This window comes from Callorhinchus milii, unplaced genomic scaffold, assembly GCF_018977255.1.
Source record: "Callorhinchus milii isolate IMCB2004 unplaced genomic scaffold, IMCB_Cmil_1.0 Scaffold24, whole genome shotgun sequence".
Classification (NCBI taxonomy): Eukaryota; Metazoa; Chordata; class Chondrichthyes; order Chimaeriformes; family Callorhinchidae; genus Callorhinchus; species Callorhinchus milii.
Window position 1 is genome coordinate 2,653,317 of NW_024704765.1, and position 19,605 is coordinate 2,672,921.

Consider the following 19,605-nt stretch of genomic DNA (forward strand, 5'->3'; position numbering starts at 1 on the left):
AGGAGCTGCATTTGTAGCCCAAGGTCTCCTCTTTTGTTTGGGAGAAATTGCCCCCACTTTCTGGGCTGGGAACTAACTGTGCGGAGAACTCGGATGTGAACCGCATTCTGCCACTTTACAACCCAGCACATTTGGAACAGTCCTTTTTTGCTAAAATCAGTTTTAGATATCATTAGTGCTGTGCATCATCAATCCAATCCATCTCCAGCCTGCGCGGGTCAGCGGCTGTGACAAACACAACAGAGAATCTAATTTGGCTGCTTATTAGTTGTAGTATCACATTCTTGCATTTCCATTAGCAAATGCTGCCTAGAGGTGCTTTATGCCAGGATTGAAGTCCCACTGCTCCTTCATTTAAGGTCTCCTTCAGGTAACATATTATCCCCACAGCCAGCTTTCTAAATTGATCATTTGTTCACCTGCCCCTGTATCACAGCATGAAAGCAGTTCAAGGTGAGTCTCACACTTGCACCAAAACTGCTGCGTACTCTCGCATTGCTCCACACCACTTTCTTAAAGTGCTGGAACTGCATGGTTTGGGCAGCACAAAACAACCAACAACAATCTGTCGTTGTTGTACGCTGTAGTGCTTTTCACATAAGGAGATTGTCTCAAAGCGCTTTACAAAGACTGAGTGGGAGCCAGAGCTGGAAGTAGCTTGGTAGGGAAAGGTGATCACAGACACGGTCAAGTAGATAGGACTTCAGAACTTGTTTGGAAAGCAGAGAGAGGAAATGTTGAGAGAGGGGGTGAAGGTTTCACCTGGGGGCTGGGGGAGGTAGGGCAGTGTTTAAAGCTGTCACAGTAGGTTCTGGAAAATGTCACCAAACACTGAATGGGTGAAGAGAGAGAAAAAGACACAGATACAGAGAATGAGAGAATGTGCGAGAGACACAATGAGAGTAAAAGATACAGATTGTTGCACTGCTATAGCACTGTATCACGTCAAAATGACTCAAACCATCTCAGTGTCATTATTGTCATGTGTAGTGACTGTGTTTTAGGCAAAGAAGTTAGTTTGCACCAGCAAGGTCCTGCAGCCACAAGGTAAATAAGATGAAGAATTGTTCCCAGCATTAATCCAAAAATAAAATGAATTTCTGTGTTGCTGTAAGTCATGACTTTTATATTAAAGCTTGAGGAACCATGGTCTAGATTTCAAAGTGCTTTTCAAAAAGATGAAAAGCCACACCTTTCTTTTGTAGGAAGAATTAAGTGTGGAAAAGCTAAAGCAGCTCTGGCAAATTTGGCAATTGCACCAATCTCCTGCTTTATTCTTCAAACATAATTTGCAAATAATTGTTATTTGGCTCGAATTCAGTACAGTGAAATATTAATCGACTCAAAATCTCAATAACAAGACGGAAGAGATGGAAGAACGAAAGCACATTATTTTAGAACCACAGAACAGATCAGCAGCTTAGTGGGTATAAAACAATCAGCTTTCTAAAATAATTCCGAGGGCTAAAATTGCGTAGCATTACTGGTATCACTGAGTCACTGAGAGTAAGTCAGAGCGACAAGCAAAATGCGTGACTGGATGTGTAGGTATAGCAGTGCACATTCCAAAGGTTTTAAACATAGCCACAACTGTATTATCCTTCAAGAACGTGATACCCAAATTACATCTGTGTAATGCATTTGTCCCAAATCAATGAAAGTGTTCAAAAATGTGCTTACTGAATGTATACCTCTCAGATTAACCTGCAAATAGGACTGGGATCCAGTTGCCTCCGGGCTGCACTATTTCCTCAGAATAGTAGCTTGTTCCATGCGTGAGGAGCCATTCACAAACACACACAAAATTCTGCCAATTCTATAGTTTTATAAAATCACTACCCACTCAAAGAGAGGCACTCACTGAGGTCTCAAACCTCCCTGTTCCACCAGAGCAACAACAACAACTTGCATTTACACAGCGCCCCTCACCCAGGGCAGCATCCCAGAGCGCTCGACAGTGGCGGAGCACGACTCTGAGCTGGGGGGAGGGGTTGGTGACCGTAGGCACGGTCGAATAGGAAGGTCTTCAGGCGGAATCTAAAAATAGGGCAAACTCAATTTGTTAAGCAATGAGATCAAAGGACTTCCATCACTGCCGCACATTACAGTTTTATTAAATCACTTTCCTATTCAAATCAACTTCTGCATTTTGTAAAATTAATTTAATTTTAACTGAGTTTAACCTGAAGTTTTTCTCCCAAATAAATCCTCTTATGGAATACACATGAAGCATCCAATTAGGTAGCTTACAAGAAGACACACTCTGACAGTTTATCTGCAGTATGAGTAGCAAATATGAACAGGTCTCTAAATTAGATTACTTTACCAATTTACATGTTAAGTGTTATGCACATCATGGTTCAAAGAGAAAGGACTCTAAAGATATCATGTGGGTCACAAATCGCAAGTCAACTGGTCAGATAATATGCAGCAATCTAAAGGTCACTCAGAATGGATTGACTCCCAACTCAGAAAACTTTGCCCCATAACAGTAAATAATAATATAATATATTGCACATTAAAGAGTGAAGTGGAGTTTCCTTTAGAGGTTTCATGAAAATATCTTTTAAAAAAAAGCATATTTTTACACCTTCCTTTCACATTGGAACAGCTTAAAGGTGCTTCACAATGAGTACCGTCCAGTGTAGTACAGTAAAATTCGCGTTTGGAGTCCTGTAGCTCAGTGGTTAGAGCATTCGCATGCGAGAGATCTGAGTTTGATTCCCGGCAGGGCGAAATGTTGGGCAAGTTTCCTCACTCCACACGCCTGTTTACCTAGCAGTACTTCACCCACAAAATATATAGTCAATTCACTTTACAGTATATTCTTTGAAGCGCTTTGAGACGTCTCGAAGACGTGATAAGGTTTATTATTATAACAATCGGACACAAATCTCACAAAAGCTCGAGATTTGATGATGCAGCGTTTTCATAAGTCAATGTACCTCAGGCACAGAATGTAGTGCCTGAAAATCGAGACATTCCTTCCCTTCTACTTTCTTCTAGAGGGATCAGATGGCTTAGTTAGTAGCACTTCCAGCTACAATCAGAACATTGTTGGTTCAAGCCCCAAGACCTTGAGCTACTAGTCTCGGCTGACATTCTAATGTTTGCAATGTCAGAAGTGGCATCCAATGGATGTGATGTTAAAGTGAGGCCCCGTCTGCCTGTTCAGGTGGATGTTAACAATCCCATGGCCCTGTTCAAACTGAGATCGAACTTATCTCCCAGTGTCCTGGCCAACAATCCTCCAGATAAAATGAGTCATTCACTTCATGGCTATTTGTGAGTCATTGCTGTGCACGATATGTCTGCAACCTTTGCCTACAAAAGACACAGCCACTACAATCTGCGGTAAATCTTACAAAGCGCTCTGAGACAATACGATGATGTGATAAGATGCTAAATCAAATGCCAGGATTATTATTATTATGTTTATTAATACTCCTGTTACCTGGTAAAAGCCAGAAATTGCAGAATAATTTCGTTGCACTGAAGATAGTCTGCTTCTTCTTTTTGCAGGTTAAGATTTGCAGCATCCTGAGGGTCAAGCACCTCAGCGAGCTCTTTGTTATCATCCAAGATCTCAGGGAATCCAACAGTACGCATCTGTGCTAAAGCTGCTCTCGAAGTCACAGACCTGCTGCTGGGAACAAAACAGAGCAATATTAACACCAATCATGTGTCAAGTTAGACATCCAGTCGTGTGAAATCAATGTCCTTCCACCACTGGGACCTGGTGTATAATCTGCACCGGTCAGAAAATGTCTCCTTTTAAACATCCTAAATTAAAATTAGTTCAAGGATGGATGAACAACAAAAAATGGATTCAGTACTTCCAAGTGGCACTAACGTGGCAACCTGCTGAAAGGATCATAAGGACAATGAGATTAGGTACTACAAAGGTTATTTTGCTGTAGTGAGTGATAGGTGTTCTGCTGTGTTTAAGACTATTGTCAGGGCAACATGGTGGAGTTTAGAGTTCTACAGTGATGAACAGCACAGTGCTCTGAGACATTATCCTACGTGAAGGGCACTATGTAAATGCACATTGTTGCCTGTTGTTGTCCAAAGTAAGAATCGGGCTTCCCACTTTGCAATCATTCGCAAGCCAGCTTCACTTCCAGCTATATATACGCAGCATTAGAAAGAACTCAGCATATATTAACTCATATTTGAACAGTGTGTGCACTTTGTGTTTTTTTGATTGCTTGACATTAATCCACAAATGGGTCCCACATTCCAATTTGCATTTGAAAGCAGTGCTTTAAGCTGCCTACCTATCCACTAATGGTTCTTGGGTTTTATTCAATCTCTGAACTCAGGCCTTGCCCAGCTGTACTATACAAGAGCAATACAGTGCCTAATGTCAAAAAAAAATTCAGCTGTTGAGATTACTATCCAGTAGAAAATTAAGCCCAAGGAAGATGGTGTGTGTCACAAAATGATTGATTATTCTGTATCAGAATTTTCATTTCTTTGGATATTTTGTGTTGTAGTTTCCATAAAAAAAATCCAGTAGAATTTATTTTTTCAGGGATAATGAAAATAAGGAGTCATTGCTGGAAAATAGGTTATTTTTTTTCCTCTTTGTCTCCCAGTGACAGAAGTCAAGTGTAAAACATAAATGGAAATATTATAGAATATAAGGATGCACTTCCATATCTTGCGAGAGGCAGAACATGTAAAATGTTATCTTTCATTCATGAAGGCGGCTTGTGCTTCGTCTAAGATCTGTTCCAGCTCATTCTGAGATATTGCCGAAGGCAATAAGAGAAACTGGGCAAGTTTCCCAACTGAACGGATGAAAGCACTCTGGAAGAAACACAAGCCCTCGCACAACATGAAAAATATACCCTCTAATTGAAGTGTCTTAAGAAATGAATGGGGAGCATAGCTGAACAAATCTCATCTTTTGTTCCAAGCAGCAAGAATATTTGCTGACGTCTTATTCCAAACGGTGTCCTTGAACTTGCTGATCCCAATGGAACCATTTCCCTCCTATAGTTAAGTGACTTTGCAGTTATTAATAGGTAATAAAAATTACTCGTAACGGTTATTGTTGCATCTTTTTACAAGTACCGAATGGCCCAGTGCTACTAAGTGCTGGTGCTACAGCGCTCTCTACCATTAAATTCTTTGCATTCCCTACGGACCATAATCTTTATGCGCTGTCTGCAAGAAGCCAAGTGGTACATTGAGTCAAATCATCAAACTTCTCTGAAAAGGGAGGAAAGGTAAGCACTCAGCAATGTGACCTCATTCACATAGATTATCTTTATGAGCAGATGTGTACCACAGACCCATGATTGGGACTTCACAGGCAATAAAATGGGCCTCAAGTCAGACATCAGTCTTTGAAGCTCTTTAAGATGGATATCCTGGTGCTTTACAAGACTCTTGTCTTAATTTAAGAAAAAGAGCAAGAAATGGAAAGGAAACAGCAAAGAACATCACAATTTGTTTTACCAGCCCATAGTCAGGGAAGCAGTGAATGGGAGCCAACACTATTAATTGCACTATTCACATGATGATTCTATTTGAAAAGAGCAGGGAGTTTCTACAGTGTCCAACCAACAATCTTCCAGATTAAATGGACACTTATTCATGGCTTTGGGTGGAACTTGCTGTGCACAAATAGTCTGCAAATGCAATGTTTTCCTTAAATACAGCTATTACACTTCACAGCAATTACTTGTGAAACGCTTCAAGAAATTTTGACATTACAGGAACTACATCAAATGCAAGGATTATTGCCTGCCTGTCCGACATCGAGTCCTGGACGAGAGACAACTTTCTTCAGCTCAACGTGCGAAAAACCGAGGCCCTCCTGATTGGCTCACGTCAGCGCCTCCGCACCTCAGGCGCTGACACCATCAGCATCCAAGGCTGCACTCTCCACCTCTCAAAGCCAGTCAGGAACCTCGGGGTTCTGTTCGACCCTGAGCTGTCCTTTCTCCCTCACATCCGCACCACAACCGGCACCGCCTTCCATCACCTCCGGAACATCGCCAGACTACGGCACTACCTCACCCCTCACGCTGCTGAAACCCTGGTTCACGCCTTTATCACCTCAAGGCTGGACTATGGGAACTCTCTCCTCGTCGGCCTTCCCGCCACCTCCCTCCACACTGCAGGTCATTCAGAACTCTGCAGCTCGTGTACTGTCCCGCACCAGGCTTCGGGACCACATCACACCCACCCTCGCTCGCCTCCACTGGCTCCCCATCCCCCAGAGGATTGATTTCAAGATCCTCATCCTCACCTACAAGGCCATTCACGGCCTTGCTCCCTCCTACCTCTCCAACCTACTATCCCCCTACCTACCTGCCCGTACCCTCCGTTCCTCTGGCTCCGGTCTGCTCCACGTCCCCCGCCCCAACCGCCCTACTATCGGTGGTCGGGCCTTCAGCCTCTCAGCCCCGAGGCTCTGGAACTCCATCCCCCAGTGCCTTCGCCGCTTCCTCCCTTTCCTCCTTCAAGGCCGGTCTCAAAACCTTTGTCTTTGACCGTGCCTTCAGCTCCCCCCTCGACTCTCTTCCTCCTCCTCGCTCCCTCCCTTCCCTCCCCTCACCCTGACCATTTCCCCCCTCCTCGCTCCCTCCCTTCCCTCCCCTCACCCTGACCATTTCCCCCCTCCTCGCTCCCTCCCTTCCCTCCCCTCACCCTGACCATTTCCCCCCTCCTCTCTCCCTCCCTTCCCTCCCCTCACCCTGACCATTTCCCCCCAATGCTCGGGTCATGACCCAACTGTGCAGCGCCTTGGGACGTCCTCCTGACGTGAAAGGCGCTCTATAAATGGAATCTTGTTGTTGTTGTTGTTGTTATTGTTATTATTATTATTCCATGGTGTAGCTAGTATGTATGTGTATTATAGTAACATTGATGCAAGGAATTGTAAAGCACCACCACAAAATGTAATTACATTTTTTTGTAGGGGGAGAAACGCTAAAACAAAATAGCCAAATGTCTCAAAATGTGGAAAGCTCTATACTACCGGACAGTTGCCTTTAGGTTCCGTGTAAATGTGTTTAGAGTTGTCAGCTGCTGCGATGATGAAGAACTAATTTATTGGGAAGAGATAATTTTCCATTTCTCTCTGATTCTTGCTTAACATTACATTGATTATTCATTAAGCACTCAAAGTGTGACCAGTAAGAAGTATACTTTTCATATATAAACCCGTTATGTGTGTGTAAATACTGCAGAAACCCCATTCTCAGACTCAAATAATTTGAATTTGGACATTTCTGTATTATTAAATTCTCAATAGATTTTGATATGAGAATATGCCAGGAATCACCGATTTGCTGTCCGTCTATGGCTGGAAAACAAGATTCTGTTTGAGACGTACACAAACCATCAGTTTCCCAAAGGGCAACCAACCAAGGTTCATTTAAATCAGAGCAAGACCAAGAACTAGTCAGGAATCTCACGATTCTGGTTCATGAGGTGGTGTTTCAAGCAGTAACAGCACTTATGGGAGACATTAGAGGCCCTTAATGTACTCAGAAAAGAACAATCTGGCTTCCGTTCCGGTGAGGAATGTGTGGAGCAGGCTGTGCCTTTATACATTCCATACATGTATGTTGCTCTACATCGATTTTCATAAGGTTTTCAACCTCATGACCTCTCGTGAAGAAGTTAGAAGATACAGTTCTTTCCAACAACAACAAACAACACATCACATTTGTATAGCGCCTTTCACGTCGGGAGGACTTCCCAAGGACATTCCAAGGCACTGAAAGCAGTTTGCCAGTGTTCTGACCAGCATTTCTCACAGAAAACATATTATTTGTTAATTTGTCTCATTGTAGAATTTTGCTTGGGCTCCGTGAAATAGCTGAAGTTCTGATAATAATAATAATATAATCCTTGCATTTGATACAGCGCCTTATAACTACTTCGAGACGTCTCAGAATATACTGTAAAGTGAATTAACTGTATAAACAGTCGTGATTGACCAATTCTGTCCCCACAACTGAAGGATAATCTGGGTTAGCAATTATTCAAAGTAAACAGAAGTCGCAGGGTACACTCAGCAGGTCAGGCATAGATATGGAGAGAGGAAAGTGAGTTAATGTTTCAGGTCGATGACCTTTTGTCAGGTGTTTCAATGCGAAAAAGAAAGCATCATTACTATCAATATTCTATAGTCCCCCAAGTGCCAAATGCAATGCATTTACGTACAATACTGGATTGTTTTAAAGTCGGAGAATATTCTGTGACTGAAAATGACTCTGTTCAGACCTCAAAGGAATGATTGAGAGATGGTATAAATATGACAATAGCTAGTCAAAAGATTAATACGCTGGCAGTAGTATTCTGCACAGATATACCAAAGAACCCAATTAGAAAACAAACAGGGTTTTCAATTTACAACAGGCTGAAAGTACTCAGCAACTCCAGGATGCAATAATCACCAGTTATACCTGTTGCACACAAACTACTCATTCTAAGTGTCGCAAGTATCATATCGACTTAAGAGGCGAAGGCTCTAACCACTGAGCTGCAGGACCCAACCAGGCGGTTCTGACAGTTTATTAGATCATCGTAAGTCTTTTAACCCCATCCAGACTTTTCCTCCATATCCTTAATTACAACAACAGCAAATTAAATTATAGCGCCTTTCACATCAGGAGAATGTCCCATTTACTTCCCAAATATCTATCATCTCCCTTTTAAACTTCTCAATGATCTCTGCCTTCTCTGCAGCAGTGAACTCCATATGCTCTGAGATACAACCAGGAAGGTCAAGTTGTTATCAAAATGTTTTCTGATCTAACTTCTAATCAACAGCACTAATTTGAAGACAATGTCCCTTCTTTTGGATGGCTCTATCAGAGTGCGGTGCTCTTCCTTAGTTTGCTCATCAATTCCTTTCATTTTTTTTGTTGGTTGATATTGCTGCTTGTTGCTTGAGAGCCTCACAATGATGAGCTTAGACCTGATTCCAGTAATGTCGTTTCTCCTCTCGCAGCACTTCATCCACCACTTTGTTGCTAGTTTTATAATTACAAGAACGTGCAATTATACAGTGGCCCTCAAGCGGGTTAGCATCTCAGGAGCGCTTAAACCCCTTAATTAAAATTAAACCCTGGCTAGCCGGGTGGGGGGAGAACCGGTGCGGGGAGCCAGAATTTCTGGCTAAGTGTAATTACAATACTGGTACTTGCACTGTAATTGTTAGAATCAGAAGGTAGCTAATAAACTACCTTGTGCTCGAATGATTCAAACACTCTGAGTCAAAGTGGAACTCCCTAGCCACCGCGAGCGTGAGGTGAATCGCGAGTCTACATGTGGCTGCAGAAATCTACAGAAATGTTTGTTTAATTGTTAGATTTCAGGCCCAGTCCAGCTAGGTTCCAATTCCAGAAGCCGTGGGGTTGCTGTAATGCTTTTCTTAATAAGATAAATTGGTTTCATTTGATATAAATAATAATCCTTGCATTTGATATAGTGCCTTATCACATCTTCGCGACGTCTCAAAGCGCTTCACAGGATATACTGTAAAGTGAATTGACTGTATGTTTGTGGGCGAAACGGGGCACTTTTTCATCAAGAGATAAATAGGAATGAAGTGGCGGAGGAAGCAGGAAGCAGGCTTCGAGGGACAAAAAGTCTTTTCTCAATACGTGAGTTTAACTTGAAAGCCCAAATTTCTTTATAACTTCAGAAACATTCAAAACTATTACACTCAGAAAAAAAAGGGCTCGAATGATTCCCACTCACAATGCAGGGGGAGGGGTCACCATGGAACAATTCAGATGTAGGTTGGCTTGGAATTAAGACTCTTACCTGCGTGTCTGTGTCCCCAGGGCAATGACTGGTGCATGCACTGGTGTGAAAGGCAGTTCCCGCAACTGGTCAAAACCTTGTTCCGCAGCAGTGTCGGTGCCTCTGGTTCTGCTGATTGGAGATTCCTAGGAACACACATTTTTTTGTTTGAATCCATTTTTCCAAAAGTGCAGGAGAAACAATTTCCAGCATTCCTCTCACCCTCCCCCCTCCTACACCATCACTACCTCTCGGGGGCTTTGCTCAGACCAAAACAATTTGCCAACAATTGTGCCTCCTTTAAATAATTCAGCAACAACTTGCTCTGAAAAGCATGTGTGTCACGGTAAGTAATTACCCTGTAGGAGTGGGACCGTATGTCCAAGCTTGTCATTTACAAACTAACTCTAGATACCTTCCTCCCTCTGGCCCCGCAGCCAAAAGGGCAGTGCAGTATTCAGAAAATTGTAAATCCTCAACATCTCCCTCTGTGCTGTTTGGAGCCAATTTTCTAACTCAACAACAAGCCCTTTTGAGTGATGTTGATTAATGGTATACAAAGCAATGGACTCCCAGCTCATTAATCTCAGATTCTCTGCACTTTGCCTTGATATATAAACTCACTCGTAAGGTTTAACTGTTTTGAACTGGGCTTTCACAGAATCGTCATTAGTTTTATTTATGGAAAGTGCGCTTGAGTGTCTTCAGTTTATAAGTGTTTAAATAAAAACTTTCTTTAAAAATAATTCCATTCAGGTGAAGGTGGATGATGATCTCTGGCTGGGGATCATTCCTTGAGAGCCTGGGCTCTTTCGATCTATGTGGATCAGTTCCACAGAATTAAACACAGTTGAACAATACAATTTGACACTTGAAAATAGGCTTTTAAGTGATTAAGTGTAATCTCAAGGGGAAAGGGGTTTGGTTCACCCCACACAGCACCTATAAAATTCAGACTATTTAGCCACATCATTTTATTTTATAAATTCTTGCACCAAGCTTTTTTAAGGTGTATTCATAAGTGTCAATATAATGGCAAGACAAATATCATTCTCTTTCTTATCTATATTACAAAATAAATGTTTTTTTNAGCCCTGGTGTTTTTCCTGTATTGCTGGGTGTCTGATTGAGACGTTGAATTGTTTTAGGATTTGCTGACAAATGTTCTTTCTCCATCCAGTTTGCTCTGATATCTCATTTAATTTTTTTCAGTATTTCTTCCTGTCTCTATAACTGACAAAGCAGATTTATTTCTGCAAAATCCTGTCAGTTTCAATCTCTCTCCTTGTTTCCTTATTTCTGCACTTCAATGATTCCCTGTATTTTCCCCTTTTTTTCTTGAGGTCATCCGTCATTTGATGTCTCCTTCTGGTTTTCCCTGCTTCTTGGTATTCTGTCATTCAATTCTGTCATTGTTCTCTTACTTGGTATATGCCATTCAAAGTCTCTCTTTTCCCTCTGGCATACCTAACAGTCACAGTATCTCCCACCTTTGATCTGATTCAGTTCTGGCTGTATAGTGTCACATACAATCAGGCTGGACAGAAATCTCCATCCAGTGCTATTGCAGTAAACGTTAGAGCGACCATAGCCCTTCAGATTCTGGCTGCACAGACTTTATTGAAGATATGTGTTTCAGATAACAGAGTAGTGCCTAAAGAAATGTGTTGTACACCATACATAAGCCTTTAACTCTTCCCATTGCAATGCAATGTACCTTCTGACACAATGCTTACCATTACAGACTGCCCCCAACCAAATTATAATTTATGGTTTCTTATAGTGAAACCGAACTGAATTAAAATATATAAATGAGCAGAATAAGATCTCCCACCATGAGGGTGTATAAAGCTTCTGGGGCTGTAAATGTAATTTTACAAGGAAAATATGGTTTCAAAATAGGAACAATAAATCATAGTGAAAAACTACCTAACTGGAAATGATGACAATCTCTTGAGTTGGGTGAAGGTGGGGGGGTGGGAGAATGGAGAGTTCAGCTACTGCTGTTCTTACTTACTGGAATGCCAGTGTATTGGACTGAAGTCATAGAGAAGGGGGAAAGCTGAGAGCTAAAATGTTCCTGCAAGGTTATCCTGTCTGAGTGGCTGATGCTCAAATACCGCGATGACAGAGCCAACTGCGAGAGAGACAACTGCAAGAGAAGAAATGAAGCCACCGTTGAGTGTGAAAAAANCACTTTAGCATCTCTCTGACATATCTGCGATAAATCATTCACAAAGCAATTGCATAAAATAACCCTTCTTAATGTACTATTTGCATGGATTCTAAATACAAACCTTAGGAGTCTGAAATAACAGACAAATACTGAAATGAAAGGCAAAATACTGCAGATGCTGGAAATCTGAAATAAAAACAGAAGTCACTGGAGATACTCACAGGTCAGGCAGCATCAATGGAGAAAGGAAAGTATGTTAACGTCGGAGAAACGTTTCATCGACCTGAAACTGTAACTCACTTTCCTCTATCCATAGATGTTGCCTGACCTGCTGAGTGTTCCCAGTGACGTCTGTTTTAATGCTGGAATGAGACGCTTTTGAAAGAAAAAAGTAGGTTAACAATTCAGATGTTATTGGAAAACACTAGTCCCTTTGCTGTGGATCAACCTGATGTTCATTTCCAACTTTAATTCCACTTTCCAACATTTGCAGTTAATCTTTTTAGTTTTATTAATATTTAGTTTTATTAAATTTTATATTCCGGGAAAAAACATCCATTTAATACAAGCAATTAATATATCCTCCACTTCACATAAACTTGGATAAGTCAATCCAAAATGGCAAATCTCTTGAGTGCAAACAAACATCATTCTAAAGTGACCTGGATAACCACCTGAGCACTGTACTCTGTAAAGGGAGATTAAGGAGAGCGAACAGGAAAGTGAGATTAATAGGTGTCAGCTTGGCTTAGTTGGTAATGCTCTTGCCTCTGAGTCAGGAAGGTAATGGGTTGAAGCCACTGTTAGGATTTTGAACTCACAATCTATACTGACAAATCCAATGCAGTGCAGGGGGAGGAATGCACTGTTTTGGGGTTGTTAAACTGAGCTCCTGCCTGGCTTTTTCAGATGGACGTTAAAGATCCAGGAACTACCTGAAAAGAGAAGGAAGATTCGCCATTACCCTGGCCCACAATCCACCAAATAAATAAAATTGGTCATTCACCTCTGCTCCGCAAATTGGTTGCAGCATTCACCTACAAATTTACTCTATACTTTGGAGTAAAATCCTGTGAAGCTCTGCGGTAAGTAGCTTACCAAAGCAATGTCCTACACACAACCATTAAGTAACTGACCAATTTGATCTGGACTACAGTTGGCCACAAAGTAGAGTGAAACTCCCTTCTCTCTTCAAACAGTGCCATAACATCTTTAATGCTCGCCTGAAGAGCCAGGAGGGACCTCAGTTTAACATCGCGTCTGAAGAACGGCACCTCTGACAAAGCAGCTCTCTCTCAGCCCTGCATTGGAGTTAGCTTAAACGATGAGGTCAATCATCTGTTGAATCTAAAGAAAAACATAGCAAAATCAATTTATTGCCACTTCTGTGGATAAATTAGTATCAGTGGAAAGCTTATTTAGAAAATGCATTCCAACAAATGGTTGTGAGTGATCACAAGGTTTGCAATAGCTTGGCAAGCTTCCAACACTTCTTAGCAACAGACTGTGCTTTTCTTCCAGATTTCACAGCCATTAAGTAGCTTACTAAAGCAAGCAAATAATATGACCTAATGCTCCTCTCTTGTCAATCAGACCTCATCCCTCACCAGTACACCAGCTGTGTAGTTCATCATGGAGCAGTGTCACTAATATAGTGAAAGTCAATCAGGATGCTACTGAGAAATGAATGCATTTCCTATATACCTTGCCGAACCGACTAAACAAAGACTTAGCTACACAGTCTCTTATCTGTGATGAGATAAAACTAGGAAGATAAAGACAAACTGTAAGAGTTTTTACAAGTACATAAAGAGGAAGAGACTATCAAAAGTGAATGTGGGTCCATTGCAGGCAGAGACAGGAGGAATTATAATGGGGAATAAAGAAATGGCAGAGTCATTAAACAAATTTTTTTTTTTGCTTCTGTCTTCAGGTTAGAGGACACTAAAACACTACCGAAAATAGGGGGGAAGCTGGAGGCTAATGTTAGTGAGAAACTTAAAGAAATCAACATCAGTAAAGCAATAGTACTAGAGAAATTGATAGCATTAAAGACTTGATGGCCTGCATCCTAGAGTGTTAAAAGAGGCAGCTGCAGAGAGAGTGGATGCCTTGTTTTTGATCTTCCCAAATTCTATGGATTCTGGAACGGTTCCCATTGATTGGAAGATCGCAAACATAACACCGATATTTAAGAAGGGTGGGAAATGGGGATCTATAGACCAGTTAGTCTGACATCAGTGGTGGGGAAAACACTAGAGTCCTTAATTAGGGACGTTGTTGTGGGGTACTTAGAAAATTGTAACATGATTAGGCAGTCAACATGGCTTTACGAAAGGGAAATCATGTTTAACAAATCTTATAGAGTTTTTTGAGGATGTAACTAGCAGGTTAGATAGGGGGAACCAGCAGATGTGGTGTATTTGGATTTCCAGAAGGTATTCGATAAAGTGCTACATAAAAGGCAGTTGAAAAAGATTAGAACAGGAAGAAAACAGAGAGTAGGGATAAACGGGTCCTTCTCAGATTGGCAGGATGTGACTAGTGGGGTGCCACAAGGATCAGTGCTTGGGCCTCAATTATGTACAGTCTATATCAATGATTTAGATGAGGACATATAACATATCTAAATTCGCGGACGATACAAAGATAGGTGGGAGAGTAAGCTGTGAGGATGACACACAAAAAATGCAAAGGGAAAGGCAGGTGAGGTGAGTGGGCAAGAAGGTGGCAGATGGAGTATAACGTGGGGAAGTGTGAAGTTATTCACTTAAGTAGTAAAAATAGAAAAGCGGATGATTATTTTGTAGAGGGGGAGAGACGAGGCAATGTTAGTGTTCAGAGGGATTTGGGTCCCTACTCTCTGTTTTCTTCCTGTTAGCCACTCTCCAATGCATGCTAATATATTACCTTTCATTCCATGGGCCCTAATCTTATGCAACAGCCTTTTATGTAGCACTTTGTCGAATGCCTTTTACACCATCACAAAGTTAGTATGCAGGTACAGCAAGCAACTAGGAAGGCTAATGCCATGTTGGCGTTCGTTGCAAAAGGGTTAGAGTACAAGAGTAGGGAAGTCTTGCTGCAGTTGTATAAGGCCTTGGTGAGACTGTATGCAGTTTTGGTCTCCTTATTTAAGAAAGGACATACTCGCCTTAGAGGGAGTGCAGCGTAGATTCACGAGGTTGGTCCCTGGGATGAGGGGGTTGACCTATGAGGATAGGCTGAGTAAACTAGGCCTATATTCTCTAGAATATAGAACAATTAGAGGTGATCTTATAGAAACATATAAGATTCTTAAGGGTCTTTACAGGGTAGATGCCATGAGACTGTTTCCCCTGGTCGGAGAATCTAAAACTAGGGGTCACAGTCTTAGGATTAAAGGTCAGTCTTTTCGAACTGAGTTGAGGAACATTTCTTCACTCAGAGGATAGTGAATTTGTAGAATTCTCTATCCCAGAGGCTATGAATGCTCAGACATTGAACATATTCAAGACTGGGGTTGATAGATTTCTAAAGGATAGAAGGCTTAAGGGATATGGGGATAAGGCGGATAAATGGAATTAGGATAGAAGATCAGCCATGATCTTATTAAATGGCGGGGCAGGCTCGAGGGGCTAAATGGCCCATTCCTGCTCCTACATCTTATGGACTTATGACTGCCTCAGAACTCCGTGCATTTCTAAATGGCTTCGATTCATGGGCTCAGCGACCTTACCTTAGTTAAATGTGTCAAGGACACCAGAGCAGGCAGCAGAGAACTTGTAACGGGGATTTCACTGTACTGATCAGTGGCAAATGAAATTCTATAGAAACAAATTCAAGGTACTGCATATAGGAGGCACATGTACTCCATAGATAGCATAAGAACTTTCCAAAGGAGAGATGACAGAGTCCCGAGGGTCTTAATAGGCATTACTCACCGTGTCCAAACAGTGTTGATCTGCAATAAATAAAGTGAACAGGATGCTGGCAAATAGATGAGTTCAGTTCCCCAGAATTCATGCTCAAACTATACAACATTCTGTCATTCTGCACTTGGGAGAATCGCGTACAGCTGTACAAGGCCACTTAGACTAGGTGTATCTTCTGTTTGATCTGTGTTCACCTTGAATGAGAATCCAAATTGTTCCACGCAGGGTAATGCAGTGTATCGCAAGGTATGAATATACCACCTCCTGTCTCTTGTTAAAGTTTGAGTTGTTGGTTATTGTTGTTTGAACCATGTATCAGAGCGTCTGCCCCTCGACGTTTATCACAAGAGCAAAATGATTAATGACTGCACATCTAGAGGGCTTTCATACTGCAGCTGAGTCTTCGCGAGATGCTTGTACACTTGCACTCTGTTCTCCTGCTGCAATGAGAGACCAGGTTTGTGGAGCGATCTAATTATCGCTGCAGTCTTCTTTGCTGCAGACTGGATTATGCTCGACTGAGGTTAGATTCACTTTGACATTCATGACCAGGGGCTTAATACTGTAGCCCTCATGGAGTCGCTGACACGTGCAGTATATCAGCAAGTAGGCAGCTGTGAGGGTGAAACCCAGCTAAAGGCAAACAGAATCATTGTTTTCCTTTTGCAAAAAAAAATCCACCATTTAGCCCAGTTTAGCAGGATATAATACAGCATGAGGGATTGAATAGCTGTAATAAGAATTGTACATTGATGCGTTGATAGAAGATAATTTCCAGTGACCCCTATTAGTCAAAATCCCAATTTGTGGCAGTAATAGACAGATAATTACATAGTGATCAGAAGTGCAGGCTTCAGACTGCATGTTATATTGCTGATAGCTACCAGAGATCACTGCAAACTTATAATAAAAGCTAACAGCCCTCCTCCCACATCACAGTCCTGCACAGGGGTGATTAGTTTCTATTCAAGACCTAGATAACGGCAAAGACACATAATGCAGTGAATCGCTCGAATAAAACAGTACCAAAGAAGTAGAAGAAGTGAACAACTGGTTTAAGTATTTTGCCAAACTTAGATTTTGAAAGTATTCATATTGTATGAGAGAGTAAACACTGGAAGAGTTTAGGTCCACAAGAACAATTGGGGATAGAGCTCTTGAGTTTTGAGTTCAACACAGTGAAGACATAGACAAGTTTGGGAAATGCATTCACGTAAGCAGTGGCCTTTATGGAATCAATAACGATTTTGCCCACAAAATATACAGTCAATTCACTTTACAGTATATTCTGTGAAGCGCTTTGAGATATCTCGAAGACGTGATAAGGCACTATATCAAATGCAAGGATTATTATTATAATAAAGTAAAAAAAAGAACATTTTACAAGGGGCTCAGAATGCAATATTACTATTACTATTATTATTATTATTATGCTATTGTTTTGTATTGTATCATGATTCCATTGTAACATTACGTTATATCTTAATATTGAACAGAATTGTGTAAAATTCTTCAAAATTAATCTCAATTTAGAAGTTTCTTTTAAAAAGGCGGGTGGAATTTCAAGCCTCAAAGGTAAGGAATATTTCTGCTACTTGACAAACATTCTGATCTCGTCCCATGCTATTGGGAAGTACAAGGTTTATACTCTCATGTGACAGGTAAAGAGTTTTTGTGCACATTTCAGCTAGAGAAGGATGCTGGTTTCACCTGGCAGCAAACTGCTGGGTTGCTGTCATGGTTGGAAATTGGTGCAACCATTTGCATGAAGTGGTGGGGTTAAAGAAAGACTAAAAAGATTCTTAAAAACATTACTATTCACCCACTCACCCCTGGGCCTTGTGGAGATTCCTGCAGACCAGCAACATCGGAAATGGATTTATCTAAAGACAAAAAGTAACAGTGTAGTGAAGCGTTCCTCAATCATCTCAGTATCAATGAGAAGTGCACAGATTATTTGATGGTCAAAACAGTAGATTTCACACTGACAGACTTCCGCTGAAGATCTGTAAGGTTAATCTCGGTTTGCAGTTGAGGGTAGCTTAGGTATCTATGAAGTCAAGCATAAAAAGACCCTCTTTTTTTAAAAAAAGGAACATTTTCCATTAAGCAATTTCACTTAAAGCAACAACAACAAATTACACTTGTACGACGTTATACAGAGCAAGAGGGTGTGATGGGCAATTTTAATGAGCAGCTAGAGGGGTTACCAGGATGGGCGTTGAAGTCCAGGACACTCAACTCATTTAAAAAAAACAGCTAAAATGTTATAATAAACAGTCAGATGGTTATTGGGAAAGGAAAGGGCCTCCTTCATCCTAACTGCTCTCAAGCGAGGAGTTGCAGACCTGCTGTGATAATTAACTTGTCTTCTCATGGCAGCAGGTTTTAGATCCTTTTAATTTCACTCTAAATTTGTGTCCTTATCTCTCATCTGACATTTAATACAAAATGTGCTCAACAATTTGAAAAATCAATAACAATATTTGCTAACAACATTTTTTGCATTAGTGTCAAGTTTTTTATTAATGTAAACATTAGCTCAAGGTAGATGCAAGCAATAGAAGCATGACAGGAAGAATGTGTTAGTGGCAGGGGAATAAAACTACTTGCACAGTACACCTACATCTAATACTGTCATTATGCCATGTAATATACAGTGATGGCTTAATAAGGTATGTCCTGTATCATCAGAAAGACTCATTGTAAAGGCGATTTGATGCTATAAGACTGTCACCTGGGTTCAAGGACACAAAAATATTCTGCTGGAGATGTTAAGATTGCCTCTAGCAGATATGCTGCTACACAGTCTCAGACAGCAGTGCAACCTATGAACCTTTGTACACATAAAGGACACTGCGTTATGAATACTGAGGGAAGGAAGCACGTATGAATACTGTGCAAGGACAGTAGTTAAAGTTGCTAAAACTGGCCTAAGTACAACAGAGTAGTGACAGGAAATCAGCCATGATTCTCGATCCTGATCGAGCTAACCAGCATCCCCTCCCCTCCCTCCCTTTGCTGGAAATGCAAGTGTGTGTACGTTGAGGTAAAAGAGTGTTGTGTTCAGCTTTGATGCCTATCCACACACAAATAGCCGGACAATATTCGCAAGTTAGGCTCCCACCTGAAAATTACTACCTGGCTAAGCTATCCAATGCCATGTCTTAGAAAAGAGAAAAATGAGTCAATAGCTCCTACAGTAAAGACCCGGCGTCCAAATACAAACTGAACCGACTGCTTTCCGAACTTTGGCACAATCTTAAATTTTAGCCAAATGGTTTGAAGCCTCCGAACGTGTGATTGTCTGGGTTCCTGGAGTAAATCTGTGAACAGATGAGATTCTCCCCCACACCCCTTCCCCCCTCCCCTCACCTTATTGAGCCCACTATGCAGGAAAAAATCAGCAAACAGCTCATTTTTTTTCAATGTCATCAGAGCAACGGCAAATGTTACAAATTAATAATATTATTATAATATTAAAATATCAGAATGTAATAATGATGTTTATTATATATTACCGTGTAACAGTGACATGCTACAATGTAATAATATTAATAATTATAATATTAAAAATATATAGAAATATGTAGAAAAAGCTTTCTTGTCCAAATATTCAACCGTGCTGTTGTGAAACGATAAGTCTATTCTTTAAAACTGCTCATGTGTGCCTCCTACGGGCTCAGCTAAAGAGCACCAGTGGCAGAAACCTGGTGTGCACTCTGGCTTCTGTGTGGG

The 19,605-nt window shown here is 41.2% G+C and overlaps 1 protein-coding gene across 4 annotated transcripts in view; it reads right to left on the reverse strand.

The window, feature by feature from the left end:
* Window positions 1-19,605, reverse strand: part of nphp4 (nephronophthisis 4) — a 145,132-nt gene that overhangs the window by 40,253 nt on the left and 85,274 nt on the right. For 3 of the 4 annotated variants that reach the window (XM_007897791.2, XM_042343571.1, XM_042343572.1), the window contains exons 10-13: window positions 17,698-17,750; window positions 11,795-11,929; window positions 9,799-9,923; window positions 3,455-3,646 (exon numbers count right to left, since the gene is read on the reverse strand). In XM_007897791.2, the coding sequence (XP_007895982.2) occupies window positions 3,455-3,646; window positions 9,799-9,923; window positions 11,795-11,929; window positions 17,698-17,750 (505 nt within the window). The remainder of the gene's footprint in view (window positions 1-3,454; window positions 3,647-9,798; window positions 9,924-11,794; window positions 11,930-17,697; window positions 17,751-19,605) is intronic. The other variant, XM_007897790.2, reaches the window with a different exon arrangement.